Source organism: Balaenoptera ricei, chromosome 15, assembly GCF_028023285.1.
Source record: "Balaenoptera ricei isolate mBalRic1 chromosome 15, mBalRic1.hap2, whole genome shotgun sequence".
NCBI classification, from domain to species: Eukaryota; Metazoa; Chordata; class Mammalia; order Artiodactyla; family Balaenopteridae; genus Balaenoptera; species Balaenoptera ricei.
In genome coordinates this window covers 73,246,464-73,270,389 of record NC_082653.1, presented here as the reverse complement: position 1 = coordinate 73,270,389, position 23,926 = coordinate 73,246,464, and the positions used below count along the sequence as shown (strand labels likewise).

Sequence of the window (23,926 nt, the reverse complement as noted above, 5' to 3'; positions counted from 1 at the left end):
TATTGAGCTTCCATGCCAGTAACCTTTCAAGGATGCCCCATGGTATTCAGAATAAAATCTAAACTTTTCACTGTCTGTGCCACACCACCTGCCTCTCCAGTCTTTTTTTTTTTTTGGCTGCGCTGGTTCTTAGTTGTGGCACGTGGGATCTTCGGTGCTGCATGCGGGGGGATCTTTAGTTGCGGCATGTGGGATCTAGTTCCCCGCCTGGGATTGAACCTGGGCCCTTTGCATTGGGAGCACGGAGTCTTACCCACTGGACCACCAGGGAAGACCCTCCTCTCCAGTCTCACCTCCTACCACACTGATCCTATTTCCGTGCCTTGAACACGTCACACTTTTGCCTGCCTTACAGCCTTGGCACCTCCTGGGCTTTCGACATAGAAAGCTCTTACCCCAGATTTCTGCAAGCCTGGCTCTTGCTTATCTTTCAAGTCCCAGTTCCTCAGAAAGGCCTTTCTTGGCCACCCAGTCTATAGTAGGTCTCCCCTGCTATTCTCTCTCACAGAACCCTGTTCATGTCCCTAATGGCACTTATCACAATTGTAATGATCTATTTATTTGTTTTACTTTTTTATTATATGTTCCCCCACCCATACACTGTAGCCAATGCCTTGTTCCGTATTGAAGACAGTATCTAGTCACTAGATGACATTACATGAGGCTTCCAGTGACTGTAAGATCTGGGTCAGGCAGGAAATGCCATCACCATTTCAAAGATGAAGAAACTGAGGTCTTGAGAAGCGAAGTGACTGGGGTAAGATCACCCAAGAAGTCAACGGCAGAGCTTCAACTTGAATCCAGGTCACCAGGTTCTAAAGCCATCCCACGTCTCTCTAGGAGGTTTTAGTGTTAGATAGGCCTGGGTTCAAATCCCAGTCTGTCACTGAATAGCAGCTGTTTAACCTGGAGCCAGACACAAAGCCGGTATAAAAGGAGAACCAAACTCACAGGGTTGAGTCAAGGACCAAGTGCGCCGATGTTGATAAGCATTTAGCACGATGCCCAGTACATCGCAACTGCTGAAAGGATGAGGACTGCAGTCATCCCCAGGTAGGACTCAGGAGTCCCACCTTACCTCAGCACGATCACCTGGCTCTCAGCCCCTACAGCCACATCTACCAGGCCGTCCCCGCCAAGGTCCTTCACACCGTGGATGGAACGTCCAAACCATCGAATTCCTGGGAGCATCCGGGTCCCTTCTATCCGCTGAGACCAAGAGAGAAATTCATGCTAAGCTGGGGAGAGGACGGGCGGAAGGGCGGGAAGAGTCGGTCTGAGGAGTGGGGTTGGGGCTTGGTGGCTGCCAGGTGCCTGGGCATGGGTTCTGATTGGCAGGCGGGGTACCTCACCTGACTGGGCCAGGGGCTCAGCCCCGCTTGCTGCCCATTGAAGATGTACACAGCCCCCTGCTCTTCCAGAGGGGCTCCCACGGCCACGTCCGTCAGCTCATCCCCATTGATGTCCGTCAGGGCAGCGATGACTGCTCCAAATCGCCCAAGGGGGTAGCCGGGATCCCCCTGCAGCTCTGAGACCATTTCGAACTCCAGCTGGGAAGGAGCAAGGCAACAGGTCCCACCTCAGTCACTCAGCACTAACCACTGGACCACCAGGGAATTCCCCACCTTTGTTATCTGCGTGATTTTGTGCCTTTGGAAAGTTGCCCAGCCTTGTTGAGCTGCGACGTTCCCATTTGTAAAATAAAGCTCATAGTATCCCAGAAGGTGATTATGAGAATCAAACGAGGTATCCTATATATAAAAAGTTTGGCACTGGGCCTTGCACACATTTTACCCACCTCCGCATATTTGCTATTGTTTGTAGTTGTTCTAAAGGTCTGATTAACACAGGATCAGGCAGGGAAAGGCTTTCAGAATAACTGAGACCTGAGAAGGCATGGGAGTCTCCTTCTCCCACATTCTCCGCTCAGTGTCCTGGTCCCCACCTTTTTTCTCTGGTAGATAAACACCCGGCCTCCTCTCTGCTCGCCATAGAAGAGGGGGGCTCCAACCAGCAGCAGCTCTGTCTCCCCATCTTGGTCCATGTCAACGCCACACAGCTCGCCACCAAAATAAGAGCCAATCTGCAGGGAGAGGAAGACGTTTGAGGAAGAAACCTAGAGCAGGACACCTCCCTCCCCATCAAGTGCAGCCTATCCACCCTACTCTAAGCCCTCAAATGAAGGTCCAAGTCCTGGATCCCACTTAGAGCCCGTATGAATTCAGACAAGTTGGGATCTTAAGTTGGCAAGCGGGGATGACAAAGCTAACCTCAGAGGCTTTGCAGGGGAACAAATGTGACAGTGCTCGGCACAGGGCGTGCGCTCAGCAAGTGGATGCGTGTTCGGAAGACAGCAGGAAGCATAACTAGTGTCACTCCAGCCCCGTCTTGGGCGGACGCCCCTGCAATCACGCTCACCTGGATCCCATCTATTTTCTGGATTTGGCTCCAGGGTTCTCCGCCCTTTGGCTCTTGGAACAGCAACACCCGCCCCACGTGCTGGTATCGGGGGGCTCCAGCTGCCAGCAGCGACGGGGTCCGTCGGGAGGGCAGCCAGGTCACCGTGTAGCCTGAGGAGAGAGCAAGCGCGGGGCTTGGAGTTAGGAACACAACGGCTGCTGAACGAAGGTAAAACCCAGGGGGAAAGGTGGCAGAGACCCTGGGAAGCTGGGTTAGCAGCAAAGATGCACTGAGACGGCCAGAAGGCCTTCTCCCGAGAAGAGCAGCCACGTGCTCCGAGGAGTACAGATCCTGCCGTCAGGGTCCAAGGCTGCATGTCTCACACTGTGGACAACACGCATGCGCAGGACGAAGCAGCCGTGTACTGCAGGGTAAACATCTTCCTGAGGCTCAGTTCACCTAAGGGTTTATGAAGGAGACTACCTTCTTTTTAAAGAGTAAAATGAAATGGAATATATTAGTAAGAAGAAGGCAAAGTTTGCACGAAGATTAAAAATAAAGCAGCAGATGCCTCAAGACTGCCAGCCTGCCCTGTTTCAGACTTGGCAGCCCCTACATTGCATGACCCAACTTCTTAAAACCAATCTCTTTATAGATGATAGATAGATAGATAGATAGGAAAAGAGAGAAAAAGAATTATGTATCTATATAGAGATACAGATACAGATATACCTATAGATATATCCTATGGGCTTTGTTTCTCTGGAGAATCCTGACTGATAAAATAATATATACATATGTATGTTATTCTTTACATATATATGTGTATATATATATAAAGAGAGATAAAGCAAATGTGGCAAATGTTAACAACTGATAAATCTAGGTGAAGGGTATATGGATATTCACTGTACTATTAACTTTTCTCAAAGTGTGAAAATTTTTGCAGAAAAATTTGGTAGAAAAGATTAAAGATGCGTTTCAATGAAAAAGTTTGGTAAGGTAGTACAACTCAATCAGCATGGAGACATAGCCTAATAAAAATACTGAAATTTAAACATAAAGAGTGGTGGACTTCCCTGGTGGCGCAGTGGTTAAGAATCCGCCTGCCAATGTAGGGAACACGGGTTCGAGCCCTGGTCCAGGAAGATCCCACATGCTGCGGAGCAACTAAGCCCATGCACCACAACTACTGAGCCCGCGTGCCACAACTACTGAGCCCGTGCACCTAGAGCCCATGCTCTGTAACAAGGGAAGCCACCGCAATGAGAAGCCTGCACACCACAACGAAGAGTAGACCCCACTCACCGCAACTAGGGAAAGCCCGTGCACAGCAACAAAGACCCAATGCAGCCAAAAATTAGTTAATTAATTAATTAAAAAAAAACATAAGGAGTGGTGATTGTACAGCACAGAGAATATAGCCAATATTTTATAATAACTACAAATGGAGCATAATCTATAAAACTTTTGAACCACTATCTTGTACACCTGAAACTAATATGTTATTGTAAATCAACTATACCTCAAGAAAAAAAAAAGCAGGAGACTTGAAAACATTTCTGCTTCAAGATATCACTGAGGTTATCTACATACTTCACAACTCCTGTGGTTGAGGTTCCCTGCCTTCTGTTCCTACACTGATGAAACGCTGGAGGAAATGCTGCAGGAAATTGGACCAGGGATTGGGGGGGAGCCAGGAGCCACCTCACAGGAATGCTCTGAAGATGACTCATTGACCCAATTTGACCTTCTTTGTTTATTTTTTTTGAATTAATTTTTATTGGAGTACAGTTGATTTGCAATGTTAGGTTAGTTTCTACTGTATAGCAAAATGAATCAGTTATACATATACATATATCCACTTTTTTAGATTCTTTTCCCATCTAGGTCATTACAGAGTACTGAGTAGAGTTCCCTGTGTTATACAATAGGTTCTTATTAGTTATCTATTTTATGTATAGTAGTGTGTATATGTCAGTCCCAATCTCCCAATTTATCCCTCCTCCGCATGACCTTCTTTGCTCAGAGCAGTTGAAAGTGAATGAGAAAAACAGATGTCCGAGACTCTATAGCCCATGAGAGGAAGGGTGAAGAGGCTGAACCACTCTCCTGTTTCTTCATGTATATTCCTGAAGTACAAGGGTTAAGAACTTGCCCTTTGAAATCAGAGAGACAAGGTTTTAATCCGAGTATTACTTCTTCTTGGCTGTATAATCTTGAGTAAATTACTTCATGTGTCTGAGCTTCAGTCTTCTAGTCTAAAAAAAAAACTGGGACAATACCAACCTTATAGGGGGGTTTTGAGGATTAAATAAGACAGTGGATGTAAAATGCTTAGCACCATGTTAGTGAGATCTAAACTAAGATCTGAAGGATAGTAGCATAGTAGGCAATCAAGATTATATTTACCTCTACATATACACAACACACACATACATCTGTGTGTGTGTATATAGTGGTATGGGTGCCTAACTAGAGATTCAACTTTGGGTTATTTCTTCTTATTCAGTGAGCAACTTTGCCAGCTATTTTGCAGTACAGTCATCTGTACGTATCCGCAGGGGATTGGTTCCAGGACCTGCCCCGACACCAAAATCCACCACAGACGCTCAAAGTCCCACAATTGGCCCGTGGTATCCCCGGCTTCCAAATCTGGGGATTCAACCAACCATGGATCATAAACGTGGAAACCACGGCTGCAGAGGGCCAACTGGATACTGAAGAACAGAAAACCACCTTGAAGGCAGTAGTGTAGGTGCTGCAGCGTAAGTGCAGTGGCTACTAAGCACAGACTTTGGGGCTGGACTACCTGGGTTCCACCTACTAGTCTGTGACGCTGGGGAAGTTATTTAAAGTCTCCTGGGCTCAGTTTCTTCATCTGTAAAATAGAGATGATAAAAATACCTACTTACAGGGTTGTTGGGAGGATAAAATGAGATAAAAATAAGTTAATATGTGCCATGCACTTAGAACAGTACCTGGCACATAATACTTGCTCAGTAAAGAAAAAGAAAAGGAAAACAAGGAAAAAAATCACTGAGGGCAGTCCCCCTTAGAAGGGTAAGGGTAGATGCACGATGAATAGCACCAATTTTCCCGAGGAAAGTATTTAATAAGATCTTGTGTTTTGAAAGTTTAATAATAATCTTTGTGTACTGAGCCCATCCCCAGCCAAGGGTCATGGGTGAGGCAGGGTGGAGGGTGGTGGTTCTAGATCTATGAGGAGGTAGAACCTGGAAGCACTCCTATCCCAGGGCTCTTGGAGTCAGTTCGTGCCTTGAGACAGGTGACTCTTTGAATGTGAACTAGAAGAGCTATAACCCCAAGCACAAGGGTGAGGCCGTTCTGCTCCTGAGACTGGCGTCGGCTTGGATGGACAGCATCCCCAGGACCGTGCAGGACAAGACACCACGAGGCAGAGAGAAGCAACAGCAGTTGTGGATTGACCAGCCTCGTTTCCTCTGTGCTTGGCATCTGAGAACCCTTGAGACTGAATCAACCCTGGAGTTCCTGGACAATTCAAGGGGAGAAAGCCTCACGGAGGAGGGGCTGGTCCTCCCACCGATGAGGCAGGTTGTTTTAAAATGGACTCGGGATTTAATTTATAGGTATAACTGAGTAACGACACAGAGAAGTCACTGCCATAGAAAAAAGTTTATCACTCACAGCTCCCCAAAGCAGGCGCCACAGCAGGCCATGCAGGGCCACATGGGAGAAGCATCAGGGTGGAAGGAGCAAGGGGAGAATGGCCCAGAGCCGTTATTGCAGTTTCGGTGGGAAGGAATGAGGGAGGCAAGACAAGTTTGAGCAAGCTTAGGACTGGACGGTTTGAATAATGTTGGCAGGCTCTGGGCTATAGAGGTGGTCTTCAGTTGTCTAGTACCTGGGCCTGGGGTGATTTATGTCAGGGTAGATACTGGCCTGGTGTGTGAAAGTTAGATAAAAGGGTGGTTGGGATGCAGTGTCTGGATTGGCCATTTGGCTTATGGAAGGCCTGCTCCCAGGCAAGTTGTTTCCTACCTGTAGGAATTAGCTGGCCCTGGGAGGAGAAGTCTGTCCAGGATTAGCAAGGCCACAAGATGTCAAAGCATCATAAGGTACAGAAAATAAAAACATGATTAATACACAGGTGAGGGGTTAGTAAGGGAAAAATGAAGACTATTATAACCATAGTTAAACTGAGTTTGTTCATGTTGTTGCTTAATTGCTTTCATTATTATTTTGAAAGTCAATCTGAGTGACTCCCTGGTTCCTCAAAGCTGAAAGAACCCAGCAGAAAAGAGAAGTACTCACCCAAATATCCTGTCCTCACTTCTGGTGTCAATGGTTCATTCCCAACAAATGTATCACCCCGCAGGTCTGTCTTCAGATCGAGAAAGCCCCCAGCCCAGTCTTTGGCTCCAGCGGCCCCTACAATGCCATGGCCCTGCCCAGGGAGGGAGATGAGTGCGGTCAGCTGCGTTCCCACCACATCCCTCAGCCAGTAGTGTCAGGCTCGCCGCTCACCCTGCTGAGGTCCGCACTGATCCCGCTGGAGGACAGCTCCATGTTGAAGGATGTCAGGTCCTGTTTGCTTGTGCCTGAGGGACGAGGTAGGGAGAATGGGCCGAGACCCAAGGAGCAGTGAAAACTGTGATGCTCAAGAAAGGACTGAGGAAAAAAACACAGCATCTACCCGTAGGCAAGGTAGAAAGAGCATGAACTTTTTTTTTTTTTGGCAGCTCTGTGCAGCTTATGGGATTTTAGTTCCCTGACCAGGGATCGAACCCGGGGCCCTGGCAGTGAGAGTGCCAAGTCCTAACAACTGGACTGCCAGGGAATTCCCAAGAGCATGAACTTTAGCGTCAGACGGGGAAGCGACTTATGCCCTGAGCCTCCCGTGACTCTCCACGCGCCCCGGGTGTGGCTATTCCATTCCCTGACTCAGCACGTCTAAGAGGCAGCTCTTGATTTCTGCTCCTACTCAGGCTTCCCCTCTTCAATGAATAGCACCCCACACCCACCTAGTGACTCACGTTAAAAGCCCCGGAAACAACCTTGATTCTTCCCTTTTCCCTCCATTCTATCTCCAACACATGACCAAATCATGATAGTTCTACCTGCAAAACACATCTGCCCACTTCTGTGAATCGTCTGTATCACCGCCACACTGGCCCAAGCCATCCTCCTCTTGTACCTGACTAAGGCAGGAGCTTGCTAATTTGGTCTCTTTGACTTCATTCTTTTCTTTTCTTTTAAAATTAAATTTATTATTTTTTTGGCTGTGCTGCACAGCACATGGGTTATTAGTTCCCTGACCAGGGATCAAACCTGTGCCCGCTACAGTGGAAGTGCAGAGTCCTAACCACTGGACCGCCAGGGAAGCCCCTTTGACTTCATTCTTCCTCTTTCTATGCCTTTTTTCACAGAGCAAGTTGTGTATTCTTTTTAAAAAATGTACATCAGACCTCATCTTTCCCTTTCTTAAAACCCTTCCTAACTTCTCATTTGTCTGAAGACTAAAATCCAAACTCATGAGGAGCTGGGAGGCCCCTGCCTTCCTCTCCAAACTTCTGTCTCCCTTACTCCCCACACTGCTATTACACTGACCTTTTTTCCTGTTCCTCCAGCACACCGAGCCCTGCCCCATCTCCTGGCCTTTGCACTTGATCTTCTCTCTGACTATAATGCCCTTTGCCCACACTTCTCCCATGGCTGCCTGATTCTCATCTTTCATGCCTCAGCTCAAAAGTTATCTCAGTGAATTTTACCTCACTTTAAAAAAAAACACCTCACGGGATTTCCCTGGTGGTCTAGTGGTTAGGATTCTGGGCTTTTACTGCTGGCTCAGGTTCAATCCCTGGTCAGGGAACTGAGATCCCGCAAGCTGCGCGGTGTGGCCAAAAAAAAATTGCATCTCAGAAAGGCCTTCCTTGAAAAGCTTATTTAAAGTGGCTTCTTCCAATTAAAGCTGTCTTATCACTTTACTCATTTTCTTTATAGCACTTACCACAATCTTGAATCATCCTGCTTGTTTACTGTCTTTCTTTATCCAACCTGAATATGAGTTCTATGTTGGCAATATCCCTGAGAGTCTGATTCACAGTGCCTGCTCCATGGTTGTTGCCAGCATGAATAAATAAAATGAAAATAATACCACCAGCCTTGCAAGGATACTGAGAAGAACCGATTCAATGATATAGATAAAGTGCCTGTTCCCTGTAAGCTTTCAAGAACCGTAGCAATTATTATGAAGATTTGTTCATTCACTGAAGAAACATTTAGAGTCACTAAATATTTGGTGCCAGGGATACAGGGGTGGGAAAGCAGGCACAATACTTGTCACTAAACCTCTCAGTTTAGTGTGGGAGACAGACATCTAATAGAGAGCTCTTTTTTTTTTTTTTTTTTTTTTTAATTTGTTTTTTTGACTGCGTCAGGTCTTTAGCTGTGGCATGTGGGATCTTTTGTTGCGGTGCTCGGGCTTAGTTGCCCTGCGGCATGTGGGATCTTAGTTCCCTGACCAGGGATCGAAACCGCGTCCCCTGCATTGGAAGGCGGATTCTTAACCACTGGACCACCAGGGAAGTCCCCTAATAGAGAGTTCTTAATACAATGTATGTCACGGGCTGTGACAGGGAATGTACTGTGGTTAAAGCAGCACATGGGATCCCAGACTTGGGATCAGCGAGAACTTATCAGAGGGAATGACATCTAAACTACAATCTGAAGGATGAGTAAGGGCAGGGAAGGATAGAGGATAAGAGCTATGATTTATCAAGAGTCTACAAGGTACCAAGCACTTTGCTAAGCAGTTATTAGGGCTTGAATTGTGTTCCCTGAAGAAAAGATGTCTAAGTCCTAACCCCTAGTACCTCAGAATGTGACCTTATTTGGAAATAGGGTCTTTTCAGAGGTAATCAAGTTAAAATGAAGTCATTAGGGTGGGCCCTGATCCAATCTGACTGGTGTCCTTATTAAAAGGGGCAATTTGGACACAGAGGGACAGACACAGAGACAAGACGATGGGTAAACACACAGGGAGAAGACGGCCAGGCGACCAGAGTGATGCAGCTACAAGTCAAGGAACACCAAAGACTGTTAGCAAACACCAGAAGTTAGAAGAGGCAGGGAAGGATTCTCTCCGAAACCATCACAAGGAGCATGGCCCTGTCAAACCTTTGATTTCTGACTTCTAGCCTCCAGAACTGCAAGACAACACATTTCTCTTGCTATTTTTTTTTTTTTTTTTTCATTTCTCTTGCTTTAAGCCACCTAGTTTTTGGTACTTTGTTACAACAGCCCTAGTTAATGAATACAGCAGTTAAACCTTACAACCCTCTGAGACTGGTATCACTATCCCCCTTTAACAGAGAACAATGAGGCTCGGAGAGGGAAAGTGACCTGGCTGAGGTCACACAGCACAGGCAGAGTGAATTCTTGAGCAGGTTTGCCTGGTCCCATTAAATATAATACATTGCCTCTTCAAGTGAATGAACACCAAGGCTGTGTCCTAGTGAATGGACTTCCTGGGGGAATCAGGTACCTTTCAGCAGACTAAGCTACCTGGGGAAATACTCTCCCATAGGCAGTCCTCCATCTGGCGACTACAATCAAACCTTCTCTTATTCTGGGCCAAAGAAGAGGGCCTGTGGGCTCCTTGCACTTGGCCCCTGCCTGCTTGCCCGTCTTAAATAACTTGAGGCCCAGGACAAGTGACAATGAGGGAGGTGAGTGAGGAGAGGAAGGGATTATAGTCATTCTACAGGGCTCAGCTGATGCCTACAAGATATAGGTCAGCTTGGGGACCCATCCTGGACCAGGCTGAGCTTCAAGAGGAAGACAGACTTTCAGAGGGAAATAGAGGCTGCTCCTAAACCACCCTCCCCTAAGTTCCTACCTGAGGTCTTTTAACCGGAGAGCTCTTAACACAGTGGCAGATGCTCTGTAAGCTCCCGTGATTATTATTCCGCGTGTCCTTAATCTAATGTCCCAGGTGAGGTTCTGTATACATCCCCATGAACCCTCTCTTCCAGGGTCTGCCACTCACCTTCAATGACATAGATCTTTTTTTGCAGCTCGGTGAATAGATCTTTCAGCTTCTCAAATGTGTCCAGAATCTTTACAAACTCCTCCGCAGGTTTTGAGGCAAATTCATGGAGTGTCTCCTGACTTTCCTTGGTCTTAAAATACTTTCCAATCTGGAAGAAATGAAGAGTGAAGAGCTAGCATCCCCAGAATGGCAGACCAATTTTCTGTTATTTTCACAAGACCCTGGCCCCAGGGAGAAAGGGAGAGGGGTTCAGGAATAGGAGAGGGAAGATGGGTCATAAGAAGAAGCAGGGACCTGGAGCCCATACCCCAATGATGTAGCGGATGATGTCTTTGGCCACGTCAATGTTGGCTTTGTCAGTGGCTTCCCCGTCAGTGATGATGATAAGCACTTTGGTGGCATCTGGCCGGGCCCCCAGCTCTTGCCGGAACACCTTGGTCCTGTGTCCCGGAAGGGGGGGGATGTGAGAGACTCCCCGCAAATCACCTGAGGTCTCCCCCTCACCCTGCTCATTAAGTCACTGTCCTGCTGATTATGCCAAATCCCTTCTCACAATTCACAGACAGCTATTCCCGGCCTTCAAAGCTCTCTTCTGAACTTCCTTCCTCACCCTGGTTGCCATATCCCTCCTTCTGGACCAGTGGTCTTCAACCGAATTCTGGGCAGCCACGAGGTTGTCCCAGAGTCTGTGGGCAGTGAGGGGAAACTCTGGGCTTCCTACTCTTCATTTCAACCACGTGGCAACTACCCTTTAATCAGTTAGATATGCTGGTGATCTAGGTGAGACTCCAGTGGAAGGATGGGCTCCACGGCAGAAGGAAATCGGGAAGGCCACTCTTCTAGAGAAAGCTCAGGTAACACCCCCTCTGTCTCCCCTACCATTGCCAGGCTACCTGTACAACTCTGCTGCGGCAAATCTCCTAGGCAATCAAAGAGACTTGTTTCTGTGTCAGTTTTCCCCCAAACCAGATTTGCTGCTGTATCTCTGGCTCCTGACTCAGAGTAGGTGTTCAGTGCATGCGACAGAAGAGAAAGAAGGAAGGACTGAATTCTGGACAGGCCGAGGCTCCAAATTCCTGCCCTGCCCACAGCTTCCTTCTGAAGCAAGACAGGCTGCCCACAGCTTCCACTGGGACAGCCGCTCTATTTGAACCATCCTCCCCTCCTCACCCCACAGCTAACCAAAGATGGACAATTAATCCAAGAGCAGCCAGTCCGCAACCCCTGACTTATGGCATGACCTGTACCGGGAACAGAAGCTGAAACTCACCTGGAGAGGCCACAGTGGGAGGTGAAGAGATACAGAGAGGAGGGCGGGAGAGCTACTTGGAAGCTGCCAAAGACAGAGGAACCTGATGGGCGGGGTCAAAACCACGTCTTGTTCTATCTCGGATGCAAATGTTTCCCCAACTTCCATCCACCTGGACATGGCCTATCATGGATCCTATTCATGGATTTCCACCCTGGTTTAAACCACCATCATCTCTCGTCTGGATTTTTCAATAGTCTGCAAATTGGCATCCTGTTTCCACCCTTGTCCCTTCCACAGTCTAATATCAACCCTGCAGCCAGGGGGATCCTTTTAAAAACATAAATCAGATTATCACTCCTCTGATCAAAACCACCAATGATTCTCATCTCACTCAGAGGAAAAGCCAAAGTCCTCACTAGGGCCTCATCCAGACTTCGATGATCTCTCTGACTTCACCTCCTACTACTTGAACTCATCACTTACTTCTTTCCAGCCACACTGGTGTCCTGGTTTTTCTGTGAACATTCCAAGCATGGGATCAGGGCCTTTGCTGTTCCCTCTGCCTGCAATGGTCTTCCTTCAGGTATCCACATGGCCTGCTTCCTCACCTCCAACAAGTCTTTGCTCAGATGTAACCTTCCCTGATCTTCCTATTGAACATTGCTTTATTTTTCTTTGTAAAACTTACATCTTCTACTATATGATCCAATTTACTTATTTATCCTATTTCTTAAATTTCTCTCCTCTACTAGAATGTTAAGCTCCAGGAGGGCAGAGACTTTTCTTTGTTTCGTTCACTGTTAATTCCTAGCACCTAGAAAATGGCAAACAAAAACCTGCAGACCAGAGCCAGCCCACAGCTTGTTTTTGTACAGTCTCTGGGCTAAAAATGGTTTTTATATTTTTGTTTTTGAAGAGTTACAAAAACAAAGAAGAATATGCAACAGATAACTGTTATGTGGCCACAAAAGTCTAAAATAGTACTATCTGGCCCTTTATAGAAAAAAATCTGCCAAGTTCTGACCTGGAACACTACCTGGCACACAGCCAGATGGTCAAGAATTATTTATGAAATACATTTCCATGACCACTTCTTTTTGTTCCCACAGCTGACACCTTTTGGGGTATCTTCCCATCCTGTGGGGACCCAGTTCTCTAAGAACTGTCCCCTTCCCAATGGAGGTGGGACCCCTGAATCCATGTGACTCTACGCCATGAAGCAGAACAAGGCCTTAGCTGGGTTGACCCATGGACACACAATCTAGGCTCAGCCAATCAGATTTCCTCCCCTGGAAGCTAGAATTCAGGTTGTTCACCTGAACTGAGGAACTGAGGCTGCCATTTTTTCAATGGACATTGTTTGATCATGTACCCACCAGAGCCATCTACAGACAGAAGAATGAAGTAGACATGACAAGTCAAGTAAGCCCCAGAAGAAAAGAGCTGGAAACACATGCAGAGTCTTGAGATACATCACATGCATGTTTAACTTATGCAAATCCAACTATACATGCTTGGCAAAGAAATATAAATGAAAAATATAAGTGTAATAGTACGGGAGATCCTTTCTGCTATTTCACTCAATCTGAGCGTATGCCCCGGGGGAGCATGAGATAAGAGATGTAATTCTCTTATTCCCCAAAGTGATCTCGGTTTCCATGGCCATTCTAATGTTTAAATACAGGTATTTAAAAAATACACAATATGGCCCTTTAACACAGTCCAACTACATTCATCTAGGCCTCAATTTAAACACAGTAATCTGATCCAACTCTGGGTAAGTAGGTTTAGAAAATCAGGATATGCTAATTTCCAATATGGGACTTGGATATATTGACTCTGATGAACAATTCAAAGAATAATTCAAAAATAATTTGACTCTTTGAGATTTGTATTCATACACTGACTTCAAAAGCTGATCCCCAACTAAGATGTGACTCTACCGTGGCTGCCATCATTCACAATCTCTTTTCAAGTTCTGGTTCTAATCCCTCATGAGGCCTGGAAATATTCTCTGTCCCAAAGGTTCATGAGCTATCCCTGCATCCTCTCATGAATTCCCCTTTGGGATTTAGTTGGTGTAGAGTCCTGTTATAATCAAAAGAACCCTGGAATTCCCTAGCGGTCCAGTTGTTAGGAGTCTGTGCTTTCACTGCCCAGGGCCCGGCTTCAATACCTGGTCGGGGAACTAAGATCCCACAAGCCACGTGGCGTGGCCAAAAATAAATAAATAAATAAAAATTTAAAAAAATCAAAAGAACCTGGACTATAACACAATATTGTAAATCAACTATATACTTCAATAATAATAATAATAAAGAACCTGGAATATAATTGCTCCACTAGAATGCTTACAATAACCTGCCCCTTGCTGAACCCATGTGTTGAGTTCCTACACCTTGCAACTTGAAGAAGCTAGTACACACAGAACAACCGACGGATGGGCTCTCTCACAAAAGGGAACTCACGCGACATAGTTGATGGCACCAAAGGTGTTGGTCAACAGGCTCATGTGTTTGACTTTGGCAAGCAGAATATCAGGGTCCTTCCATTTAACATAATCCAAGAAAGTAAATTCTGTTTTGTAGTCTGAGGAAAACTGAACAGCCGCAAACTAGAAAAAGGAAGGAAGACATAAAATGTCGTTACATAGTCCTTCCCACTTGTTTGCGCCAATCTCTACGTTTTTTTTTAATAAGTTTGTTTTATTTTATAAATTTATTTATTTATTTTTGGCTGTGTTGGGTCTTCATTGCTGCGCTCAGGCTTTCTCTACTTGTGGCAAGCGGGGGCTACTCTTCGTTGTGGTGCGCGGGCTTCTCATTGTGGTGGCTTCTCCTGTTGCAAAGCACGGGTTCTAGGCGCGCAGGCTTCAGTAGTTGTGGCATGCGGGCTCAGTAGTTGTGGCTCATGGGCTCTAGAGCGCAGACTCAGTAGTTGTGGTGCACGGGCTTAGTTGCTCCGTGGCATGTGAGATCTTCCCGGACCAGGGCTTGAACCCATGGCCCCTGCATTGGCAGGCGGATTCTTAACCACTGCACCACCAGGGAAGTCCCACCCATCTCTACTTCTTATCCAGGACCTGGGCAACCCAACTCCACATTCCTGCCTTGAATCATTCTTTTGTTTTGTTTTGTTTTGTTTTGTTTTTTTGGCCACACCTCTCAGCATGCAGGATCTTGGTTCCCCAAGGATGGAACCCATGCCCCCTGCAGTGGAAGCATGGATTCACCAGGGAAGTCCCTCGAATCATTCTTTTGAAAATGAGGCTGTATATAAACAAGCACAGAAATAAATCAACCTGGAGCCCCTTATGGAGCGCTGTCTGCTGGGCTCCGGTTCTCTGGGTTCTGCCTACCTCATCAATAGAGATGGCTCCCAGCAACCACATTTCTGCTGAGTGACCCTGCTAAACAGGATACAGTTGGCTGGGACTGAGGTGAGGCCAGTCAGAATCTCTTCTCTGAGAAACTGGAATTTGCAGAGGGAGGGGTTGCTTGAGAGGAAGATTGGGAAAAAAAAAAAACCTCCTCCTGAAACTTTAACATGTGAACTTGGGAGCTTTCCACAGGCCTATGTGATCTAAAGAAGCTGAGAGCCAGTCTACAGAGAGAAAGAGAAAGAGAGAAGGAAGCAAGAGCCAAAAAGAAACAGAAATGAGAATTAGGTAGAATCCTGGAAGCAGACGTCCAGTAATAGCCATGCCCTTAGGTTCTAGAGACACTCTGTACTAAATTTTCCCTTTATGCCCTTAGCTAGCTCAGGTAGGCATCTATTGCCTACAACCAGGAATCCTAACTAATATATTTACCTGGTAGGAAGAGTTGCTGAGTTTCTTCATCACATCCTTCATGAAGTCCAGAATTTTCTGAAATTCATCTTGCTGCAAGCTCCTTGAGCCATCAAACAGAAATACCAAGTCTACGTTGCCCTTTATACATTCTACAGAGGCCAGACACAGAGGGACTTGGTAAAGGGTCTCTGAAGGTTGGCCTGCCCATGCCAGTTCCCATGTATGGGCAACCACTTGGAGGTATTTTTACCCACTGGATCCCCCGTTCCTTACCCTGATAACCGGGGTGCCCTTGCAGCACTGGACCCCTCAGATTCTGGCGGAAGAGGTAACACAGGCCACTTAGATAGATGTTCTGGTCACATGTCCGAGACAGTCCAGGGTCACAGGCCTGAAGGAATCAAAGATTTTTAAAAAGGTTGGGGCTTCCTCTTGCTGTGTGTCTTTTGGGCATCATCAACCAAGAACAAGAACCTTCAGGGTCATCATCCCCCGACCTCATTCCCATCATCCAACTGGTTACCAAGGCAAGGTAATTCGGCCTCCAGGTATCTGGTATCAGTCTCCCCATCCCCACTACCAATGTTATATGCCAACGGATGCTCGCTGCCTATAGGACAAAGTCTAAACTCCTTAGTTTGGCATTCATATAGTTTACAGTGGGCACTATCCTACATTTCCAAACCCATCCTCTTCTACTTCCAATTACACATTCTGTGTTTAAGCCAAATCAAATGACTCCCTATTCCCAGAATATACAATGATGTTTCTTTCATTTATGACTACCTTTCCTGCCAGACTGTAATTTCTTGAAAGTCAGGGCTCATGTCATGGTCATCTTTGCATCTCACTCCCCTTCCCCCATCAGAACCCAGCACAATGCCTGGCATGTAAGAGTAGCTAAGTAATCAAGCTCCAATTAAATACTGGATAAATATTTCACTCGTTTAGCTTTCTATTTCTCATATACCTGTGTCAGAAGGATGCTGTTGGGATGAACTGTAAAGAGTAATGGACTTGTAATCAAATAGGAATTATATTCAAATTCTGGCTCTACCTCTTTAAAACCATGTGATCTTGACCAGGTCTTTTAACCCCTTTGGTCCTGTTTCCTCATGTGTAAAATCTGTATACTGATCCCTATCTTACCTGAGTGTCTTGAGGATTAAAAGAGATAAGGCAGGGCTTCCCTGGTGGCGCAGTGGTTGAGAATCTGCCTGCCAATGCAGGGGACGCGGGTTCGAGCCCTGGTCTGGGAAGATCCCACATGCCATGGAGCAACTCGGCCCGTGAGCCACAATTGCTGAGCCTGCGCGTCTGGAGCCTGTGCTCGGCAACGAGAGGCCGTGATGGTGAGAGGCCCGCGCACCGCGATGAAGAGTGGCCCCCACTTGCCACAACTAGAGAAGGCCCTCGCACAGAAACGAAGACCCAACACAGCCATACATACATACATACATAAAAAGAATGTAAGCAGACAAGAATAGCATTAAAAAAAAAAAAAAATTAAAAGAGATAAGGCAGTGTTTCCCAAACTTTAGGCGTTTGTGTACCAGTTCACAATTTCTGTCATATGGGCATATCATCCACACTATTATTTACTTAATATTTTATTTAACTAAAATTTACCTTTTTAAAAAAAAAATTATTTATTTATTTATGGAGCACAGGCTCCAGACGCGCAGGCTCAGTAATTGTGGCTCACGGGCCTAGCTGCTCCGCGACATGGGGGATCTTCCCAGACCAGGGCTCGAACCCGTGTCCCCTGCATTGGCAGGCAGATTCTCAACCACTGCACCACCAGGGAAGCCCAAAATTTACTTTTTTAAAAAAATTGAAGTATGGTTGATTTACAATGTTGTGTTAGTTTTTGGAGTACAGCAAAGTGATTCAGATATATATATATACACATTCTTTTTCATATTTTCTTTTCCATTATGGTTTACGACAGGATATTAAATATAGTTCCCTGTGCTATACTATAGGACCTTATTGGGGGAGGGAGGATGGAGGAGGGAAGGATTGGGAGTTTGGGATTAGCAGATGCAAACTATTATATATAGGGTGTATAAACAACAAGGTCCTACTGTACAGCACAGGAAACTATATTCAATATCCTGTGATAAATCATAATGGAAAAGAATGTGAAAAAGAACATATGTATAACTGAGTCACTATGCTGTATAGCAGAAATTGACACAACGTTGTAAATCAATTATACTTCAATAAAATTAAAAACAAAAACAAAAAACAAAAGAAAAACCCAAGAGGAACTTGTTGTTTAAAATTTACTTTTTTAAACTTTAGCCTCATCCTGTGCAATGCGAGCCAAGAAATCATGAATTTAATGTACCTGTTGAATATTTTTTCTAATAAGCCATTAAATAAATATATGACTATTAAAACATTAAAAGTTGTGTACCACCACAAATCATCTTGTATATTAACGGTCACAGATATTGTACATTTGGAAAAAACACTGAGATAACTAAGGTCTCAAAAATAGCTGACTGATAGATGGTCCTCAATAAACACTGACTGAATCTGAATCTTTCTGATGCCTATAATCTTCTATAGCACGGGTCCCCACCCCCTCGGTCCGCGGACCGCTACCCTTCTGGGGCCTGTTAGGAACTGGGCCTCACAGGCGGAGGCGAGCGGCGGCAAGCAAGCAAGCAAACCTTCATCTGCCTCTCCCCATGGCTTCCCTTCACCGCCTGAACCATCCTCCCATAGCTCGCAATACCGCCTGTACCATCCCCCATCCCCCCGCCAGCCCGGTCAGTGGAAAAATTGTCTTCCACGAAACCAGTCACTGGTGCCAAAAAGGTTGGGGACCGCTGTTCTATAGGATCTTTAATCCATTTTTTTCTTTCCTTTGTCTCCCTTTCCTAGCATCAAGCTTCACAGGCGCTGATATCACACTGTACAGAACTCTTACCAAAAGGCTGTCACTTGTGGGGTCTGTCGCCAAGGTCATTCCCAAGTACTTGGAGGTATAGTTGGAACCTGCAGGCACCAGAAGATTGGTCTGGAGGAACTTAGGCAATCCAGGTGTGATGGGGCCAGCCTCGATTTCTTGGTACCGTTCCTCCCAGCTCCCAAATCAGTTACTCACTACTCAGTCTGACTGGCAGGCAGTGTCCAGTGCCCAGCTGGCACTGATAGAGGTTTCCCATGTTGTTCCCCTCACCTGGAGCTCCCACGACAACCCTGATGAGAAATCGCATCTGTGAGATGGAGTTGCCCAGGCCTTTAACCACCCACTCCTACCTATTAAGGGGGTTCAGACCCCCCACAAGATATCTCAAAGCAATTCAGCCACTCCTCTTCTGGGTGACTCCTCAGCCCCCATCTCGTCCCTATTGAATCCCAGATAAATAATCCAATATGACAGAATTCTAGAAAGTTAAGGATCTTTTCCATTTACAGTCCAGAAAAACAGAGGCCCAGAGAATGATCTGCTAGAATGTCACATTATGAGTTCATTCAATCAGCCAAAAATTCAAAAGTCATTTATGGCCTACCTGCTATGTGCTAGGCTGTGGTATGTACTAGGGAGGGGTGGGGATTAGAGAGAAAAACCAAATCTCTGCCATCAAGGAGCTCACTGTCTAGTCTGGGAACGAGTCTGGAATCTAGGAAGTGTGGCAAAGTGTTTTAGGGGTTGTGATACATATCCCCTTCTATTAGGCACTTATAAGGTGCTTTAATGATGGATGGTCCTCATCCTATCTGTTGCTTGGGTCCCACCACGGACTCCTCGAAAGAGGAGGGTCCTGGCCAGGGCAGGGAGGACCTGCGGCGACAACTCACCCGTTTCCAACCTGCAAGACGCGGTACCCAAAATGCCTCCCGGCGTGTGGAATGGAGAAGTTTTGCACGTGTCGCACATCCAGGTTGTAGCTCCAGGCTGGGGCTGAGGGATACCAGGACCAGGTCAGCCACTTCCGGCCAGGGACCCCCCCACGACCACCCCGGAACGGCGGTCGTTGATTGGCCGCAACCCACGTGCCCCCAGTGGGCGGCCTCACCCCCAAAGACCTCGCTTCCTTCTCCCGAGGCTGCCCACACCCGGGGCAGGGCTGGCAGCCCATCTCCTGGACTCCAGGAAATGTGGAAGCAATTCCCTACTACCGAGAGCTCTGGCAGCGCCATGGCCTGGGGAGGACACACAACTTCCCGATTGGCCCATCAGCAAAGAAGGAAGGATGAGAAGGCGGAGGCCCCTAAGAGAGGTCAGAAGGCCCCCCCCAACCCCCGAGGCGGTGGGGATGCCCCAAGGCAGGGTGCATCTCCCCACACACACCCACTTCTCCCTTGGGCTTGGGGCCCCGTAGCCCTGAAAACTCAGATAATTAGCCTCAGGCTCCCTCCTCATGAAAGTTCAAGATCCCCTGATCCTGTGAAGCTGCCTCCTCACTCATGTAATGCTCTCTCCCTCCCCACCCCACCGTGGACCAGTCTCTGCCATAACCATTAGATCTCAAATTCCCCCATCACATACCCCGCCTAAGCCCCAAACTGTCCTTTTTGCCCTTGCTTTCCTTCCAGGCCTCAGGCTCATTTCACAGCACCTTAAGATGTCAGAGATGCTGGCCCTGCCATTTGTTCAGATGAAGAGACTGAGGCCCAGAAAGGGGGAAGGGACTTGCCTAAGATGGCAAAGAGAGGTAGAACCATGGGTAGGACCAGACCCTAGACCAGCTGTCCATACCCATTAACCATCCCCCTTTTTTAAGGGCACACTGCCCCGTCTCTCACTGCTGCCACCTTTGTCTCCCTTTTCTGTCTTTTCCTTCAGACCTTGCCTATACTTTGACTTTCTTTCTTTTCCCCCTTCTCCCTCCAGGATTCCTGGGCCCCACGTTACCTATGGCCAATCCCACACTTAAAACAGCTGCTCATTTACTCTGGTTCCACAAAGCCTTGCAGTTTCCCTGGGCACAGACACATGTCCCCTCCCCTCCCCACCCCTCTTGCCTACCGAAGAGAAAAGGCCCAGACAGCAGCAGCCTTATCACCATGATGCAGGAATTCATCTTTCAAGGGGCTGGAGGGACCCGACCCAGGTGCAGTCTCAGAGGGCTCTTGGGATTTACTGGCAACCTAGACAGGGTGAAAGAGGGAAATGATAATGCCCCGGGGCCTCTTGCAGTGGAACTTTCTCACAGAGGCGCCAAGCTGGTGACACTGCACTGGGGGAGAGAGGGTTGTGCCTGGAGGGGTTGTGAAACCGCATGGGTTCAGAGAGGAAGTGTAAGCAGGTTAAAGACACTTCCTGTGCCTGCTTGCATTTTCTTATCATCCAGGGGCAGGCAGCACAGTAGTGCTGCCCGAGAGCTGCTGTGTCTCAGTCCTTCACCAGCACACAAATTTAAGATTCGTTAAAGCTCAGTGGAGGATTGGTCAGATGAACTGTGGTACAACCGTAATGGAATGCTATGTAGCCACAAAAAAAGAAGGAGGATTGAAAAAAAATAAGATCGGGTGGGGGGGAAGAATGATATAGCTTTCTCTTGATGTTGAAAGATGCCCATGAAATACTCACCATCGAAGAAAAAAACAAGTTACAGAACAGTATATTTAATAATTCATTTTGAGTCTAAAACACAAACAAAAAATAATAATTTCCACAGAATGGGAGATATATGATTTGCAAGTCATCTGATACGGGACTTGTATCCAGAATATATAAAGAACTCTTGTGGGACTTCCCTGGTGGTCCAGTGGTTAAGACTTTGCGCATCCGCTATAGGGGTCGCGGGTTCCATCCCTGGTCAGGGAACTAAGATCCCACATGCCGTGCAGCATGGTCAAAAAAGGAAAAAAACAACAATGACAAAACAAAACAGAATATATAAAGAACTCCTGTAACTCAATGGTAAAAAGACAACCCAGTTTTCAAGTGAGCAAAGAATTTGAATAGACATTTCTCCAAAGACAGTATATAAAATGGCCACTCAGTACACGAAAATGTTCAACATTATTAGTCATTAGAGAAATACAAATCAAAACCAAAAGATACCACTTCACACCCACGAGGATGGCTAGAATAAAAAAGGAAGAAAGAAACTAAGTGTTCGTGAGAATATGGAGAAATGGGAACTCTTGTACTTTGCCAGTGGGAATTCAAGCTGGTGTAGCTACTGTGGAAAACAGTTTGACAGTTCCTCAAAAAAGTTAAACATAGTTTTCATGTGACCTAGCAATTCCTAGGTCTAGACCCAAAAGAATTGAAAATATGTTCACAAAAAACTTATACACGAGTGCTCATAACAGAATTATTCATATTAGCCAACAACTGGAAACAATGCAAATGTCTACCAACTGATGAATGGATAAACAAAATGTGGTCTATTCATACAGTGGAATATTATTCAGTCATTAAAAAAAGAATGAAGTATTGGTACATTCTACAATGTTTGTCCATGTAGAATGTTTGTACATTCTACAAACATTCTACAATGTTTGTCCATGGACAAACCTTGAAAACCATGCTAAGTGAAACAAGTCAGGCACAAAAGGTCAGATATTGTATGATTGCATTTACATGAAATGTCCAGAATAGGCAAATCTATAGAGACAGAAAATAAATGAGTGGTTGTCAGGACGGGGGGAGTGGAGAATGTGGAGTGACTGCTCTTGGGTATAGAGACTCTTTTTGGAGTGATGAAATGTTCTGGAATTAGATAGTGGTGATGGTTGCACAACTTTCTGAATATATTTTTAAAAAACACTAAATGGTATGTGATTTATATCTGGAAAAAAAAGAAAGAAAAATGGAAGTTGAAATTATGGGTGTGTTTGTAAAAAAAAAAAATCTGAAAGGACACACAACCAAACTCCAAACAGTGATTACCTCTGCAAAATACGGATTACACATTTCTGCATTATCTGGAAGAGGGCGTATAACTTGGGTAATTAAAAAAAATAAAAATATTAAAAACACAACAGAATAGAGGAAGTGTATTTGTTTATGGGAAAGCGATACTATTACACTTCATATTCTCTCTGTTGTGAGGAAATCCTGCTCAACCTGCAAGGCCACTTCCAGTGTCACTGCCCTGGAGAAGGCTTTTGCAGTCAGATTACCCATAATCTACTGCCAGGCAGTTACAATTTGACAAGCTGGCTCTTGATAATTAGATGATATTAAACAGTCTTTTTCAAATTCAGTTAAAATCAGATAAGTCAGACTGATTTCTTTGATTCTCTGTACAGCAGTTTCAACTTACAGCTAACCAAATTCTTTCGTTTTGTTCTGAAATTACAAAAAGAACATACATTTTAAAATTCAAACATCACAGAAGTGTATAAAGTAAAAGGATAAAAACTCTAGAATAACCATGGTTACCAGTTTGGAGCCATACGTTCTTCATGATAAAAAATTATTAGTTCTAGTAGTTAACCATACAGGTTTGATCTGTTTGGAAAAATTATAATTCTCCTCTCACCACGGAACATCTAATCCAGAATTAATAGTCAAATTAGCCATCTCCAGTGTGAGGGTTTTCCTTTACACCAGCTTTAAATTTTAGATGCTTGAGTTAGGGCTTAAGTTTATAGAAACTTTAAGTGTATCAGTAGCAACGAATAGAACACCTGGGATGAAAGGATTCAGGAAACAATCTCAGGGTCTCCACTGCTTGGATTGTATTAGTTTATGTGTATGTTTCAGCAGGTGGGTATACTCATTTGTATATTTATCATGTTCTGGTTTTCAGTTTAAAAAAACAAAAGAATTATACATATATATAATATATATATATATATTTCCCCCCCCACTTCTTTTCAAGGTTTATAAGGCTGAGGAACTACAAAGTACAAGTAAGCCCCAAAGATTCTAGGAAGTCAGGGGCCCAATGCAGGAGAGAGCAGGTGATTCCCCTGAAGAGCTGGGCTGCAAAGATCTCAGGCTGGGACCACACGGGGAAGGCCTGAGGGGCAGGATGCACCTTACACACACACACACACACACACACACACACACACACACAACTTCTTCCTAGTCATGTTCGCCAGCTGCCTTCATCATAACTGAGACTCAGTTCTCTGAGGGCCCAGATCCTCTGAACTGTCTCTCCATTCCATCCCTTGTGTTAGAACCTCCATCAGTTTTCACCTGAACAATTTATTGCCACTGCAGCTCTTCTTTCCCTCAGTCCCCTCCCCCTAGAGAAGGTTCTACCTCCCAGGTACTACCACAGTAGCCTTGAGAAACCTGAGCATGTCTCTCACGCTTTAAAACCCCTGATGATTCCCCTTTTGCACACACAAGATCGAGTCCGAGCTCCTTGGTATGGCTTTCAGGGGCCTTGTTGCCTCTCTGTGCCCCATGATCTAACCTACCGAATGTCTCCTCAGTGGACAAACAGACCAAGCATCTAGAAAAAGTTTATGAAACAAAAAGTGTTGGCCATACTCGCACCCCTTTCTGAGGAAA

At 45.8% G+C, this 23,926-nt stretch overlaps 1 protein-coding gene across 2 annotated transcripts in view; it reads right to left on the bottom strand.

Moving 5' to 3' along the window:
• Window positions 1-20,544, bottom strand: part of ITGAL (integrin subunit alpha L) — a 41,465-nt gene extending 20,921 nt beyond the window's left edge. Inside the window, exons 1-15 of one of the 2 annotated variants that reach the window (XM_059898804.1) lie at window positions 20,468-20,544; window positions 19,297-19,399; window positions 18,599-18,693; window positions 18,422-18,489; window positions 15,754-15,871; window positions 15,499-15,629; window positions 14,156-14,301; window positions 10,743-10,875; window positions 10,433-10,583; window positions 6,910-6,983; window positions 6,697-6,829; window positions 2,419-2,570; window positions 1,946-2,083; window positions 1,353-1,550; window positions 1,079-1,209 (exon numbers count right to left, since the gene is read on the bottom strand). In XM_059898804.1, coding sequence (XP_059754787.1) covers window positions 1,079-1,209; window positions 1,353-1,550; window positions 1,946-2,083; window positions 2,419-2,570; window positions 6,697-6,829; window positions 6,910-6,983; window positions 10,433-10,583; window positions 10,743-10,875; window positions 14,156-14,301; window positions 15,499-15,629; window positions 15,754-15,871; window positions 18,422-18,489; window positions 18,599-18,693; window positions 19,297-19,399; window positions 20,468-20,522 — 1,826 coding nt within the window. In that variant the 5' untranslated portion in view covers window positions 20,523-20,544. The remainder of the gene's footprint in view (window positions 1-1,078; window positions 1,210-1,352; window positions 1,551-1,945; window positions 2,084-2,418; window positions 2,571-6,696; window positions 6,830-6,909; window positions 6,984-10,432; window positions 10,584-10,742; window positions 10,876-14,155; window positions 14,302-15,498; window positions 15,630-15,753; window positions 15,872-18,421; window positions 18,490-18,598; window positions 18,694-19,296; window positions 19,400-20,467) is intronic. The other variant, XM_059898803.1, reaches the window with a different exon arrangement.
• Between the last annotated feature and the right edge of the window lie 3,382 nt (window positions 20,545-23,926).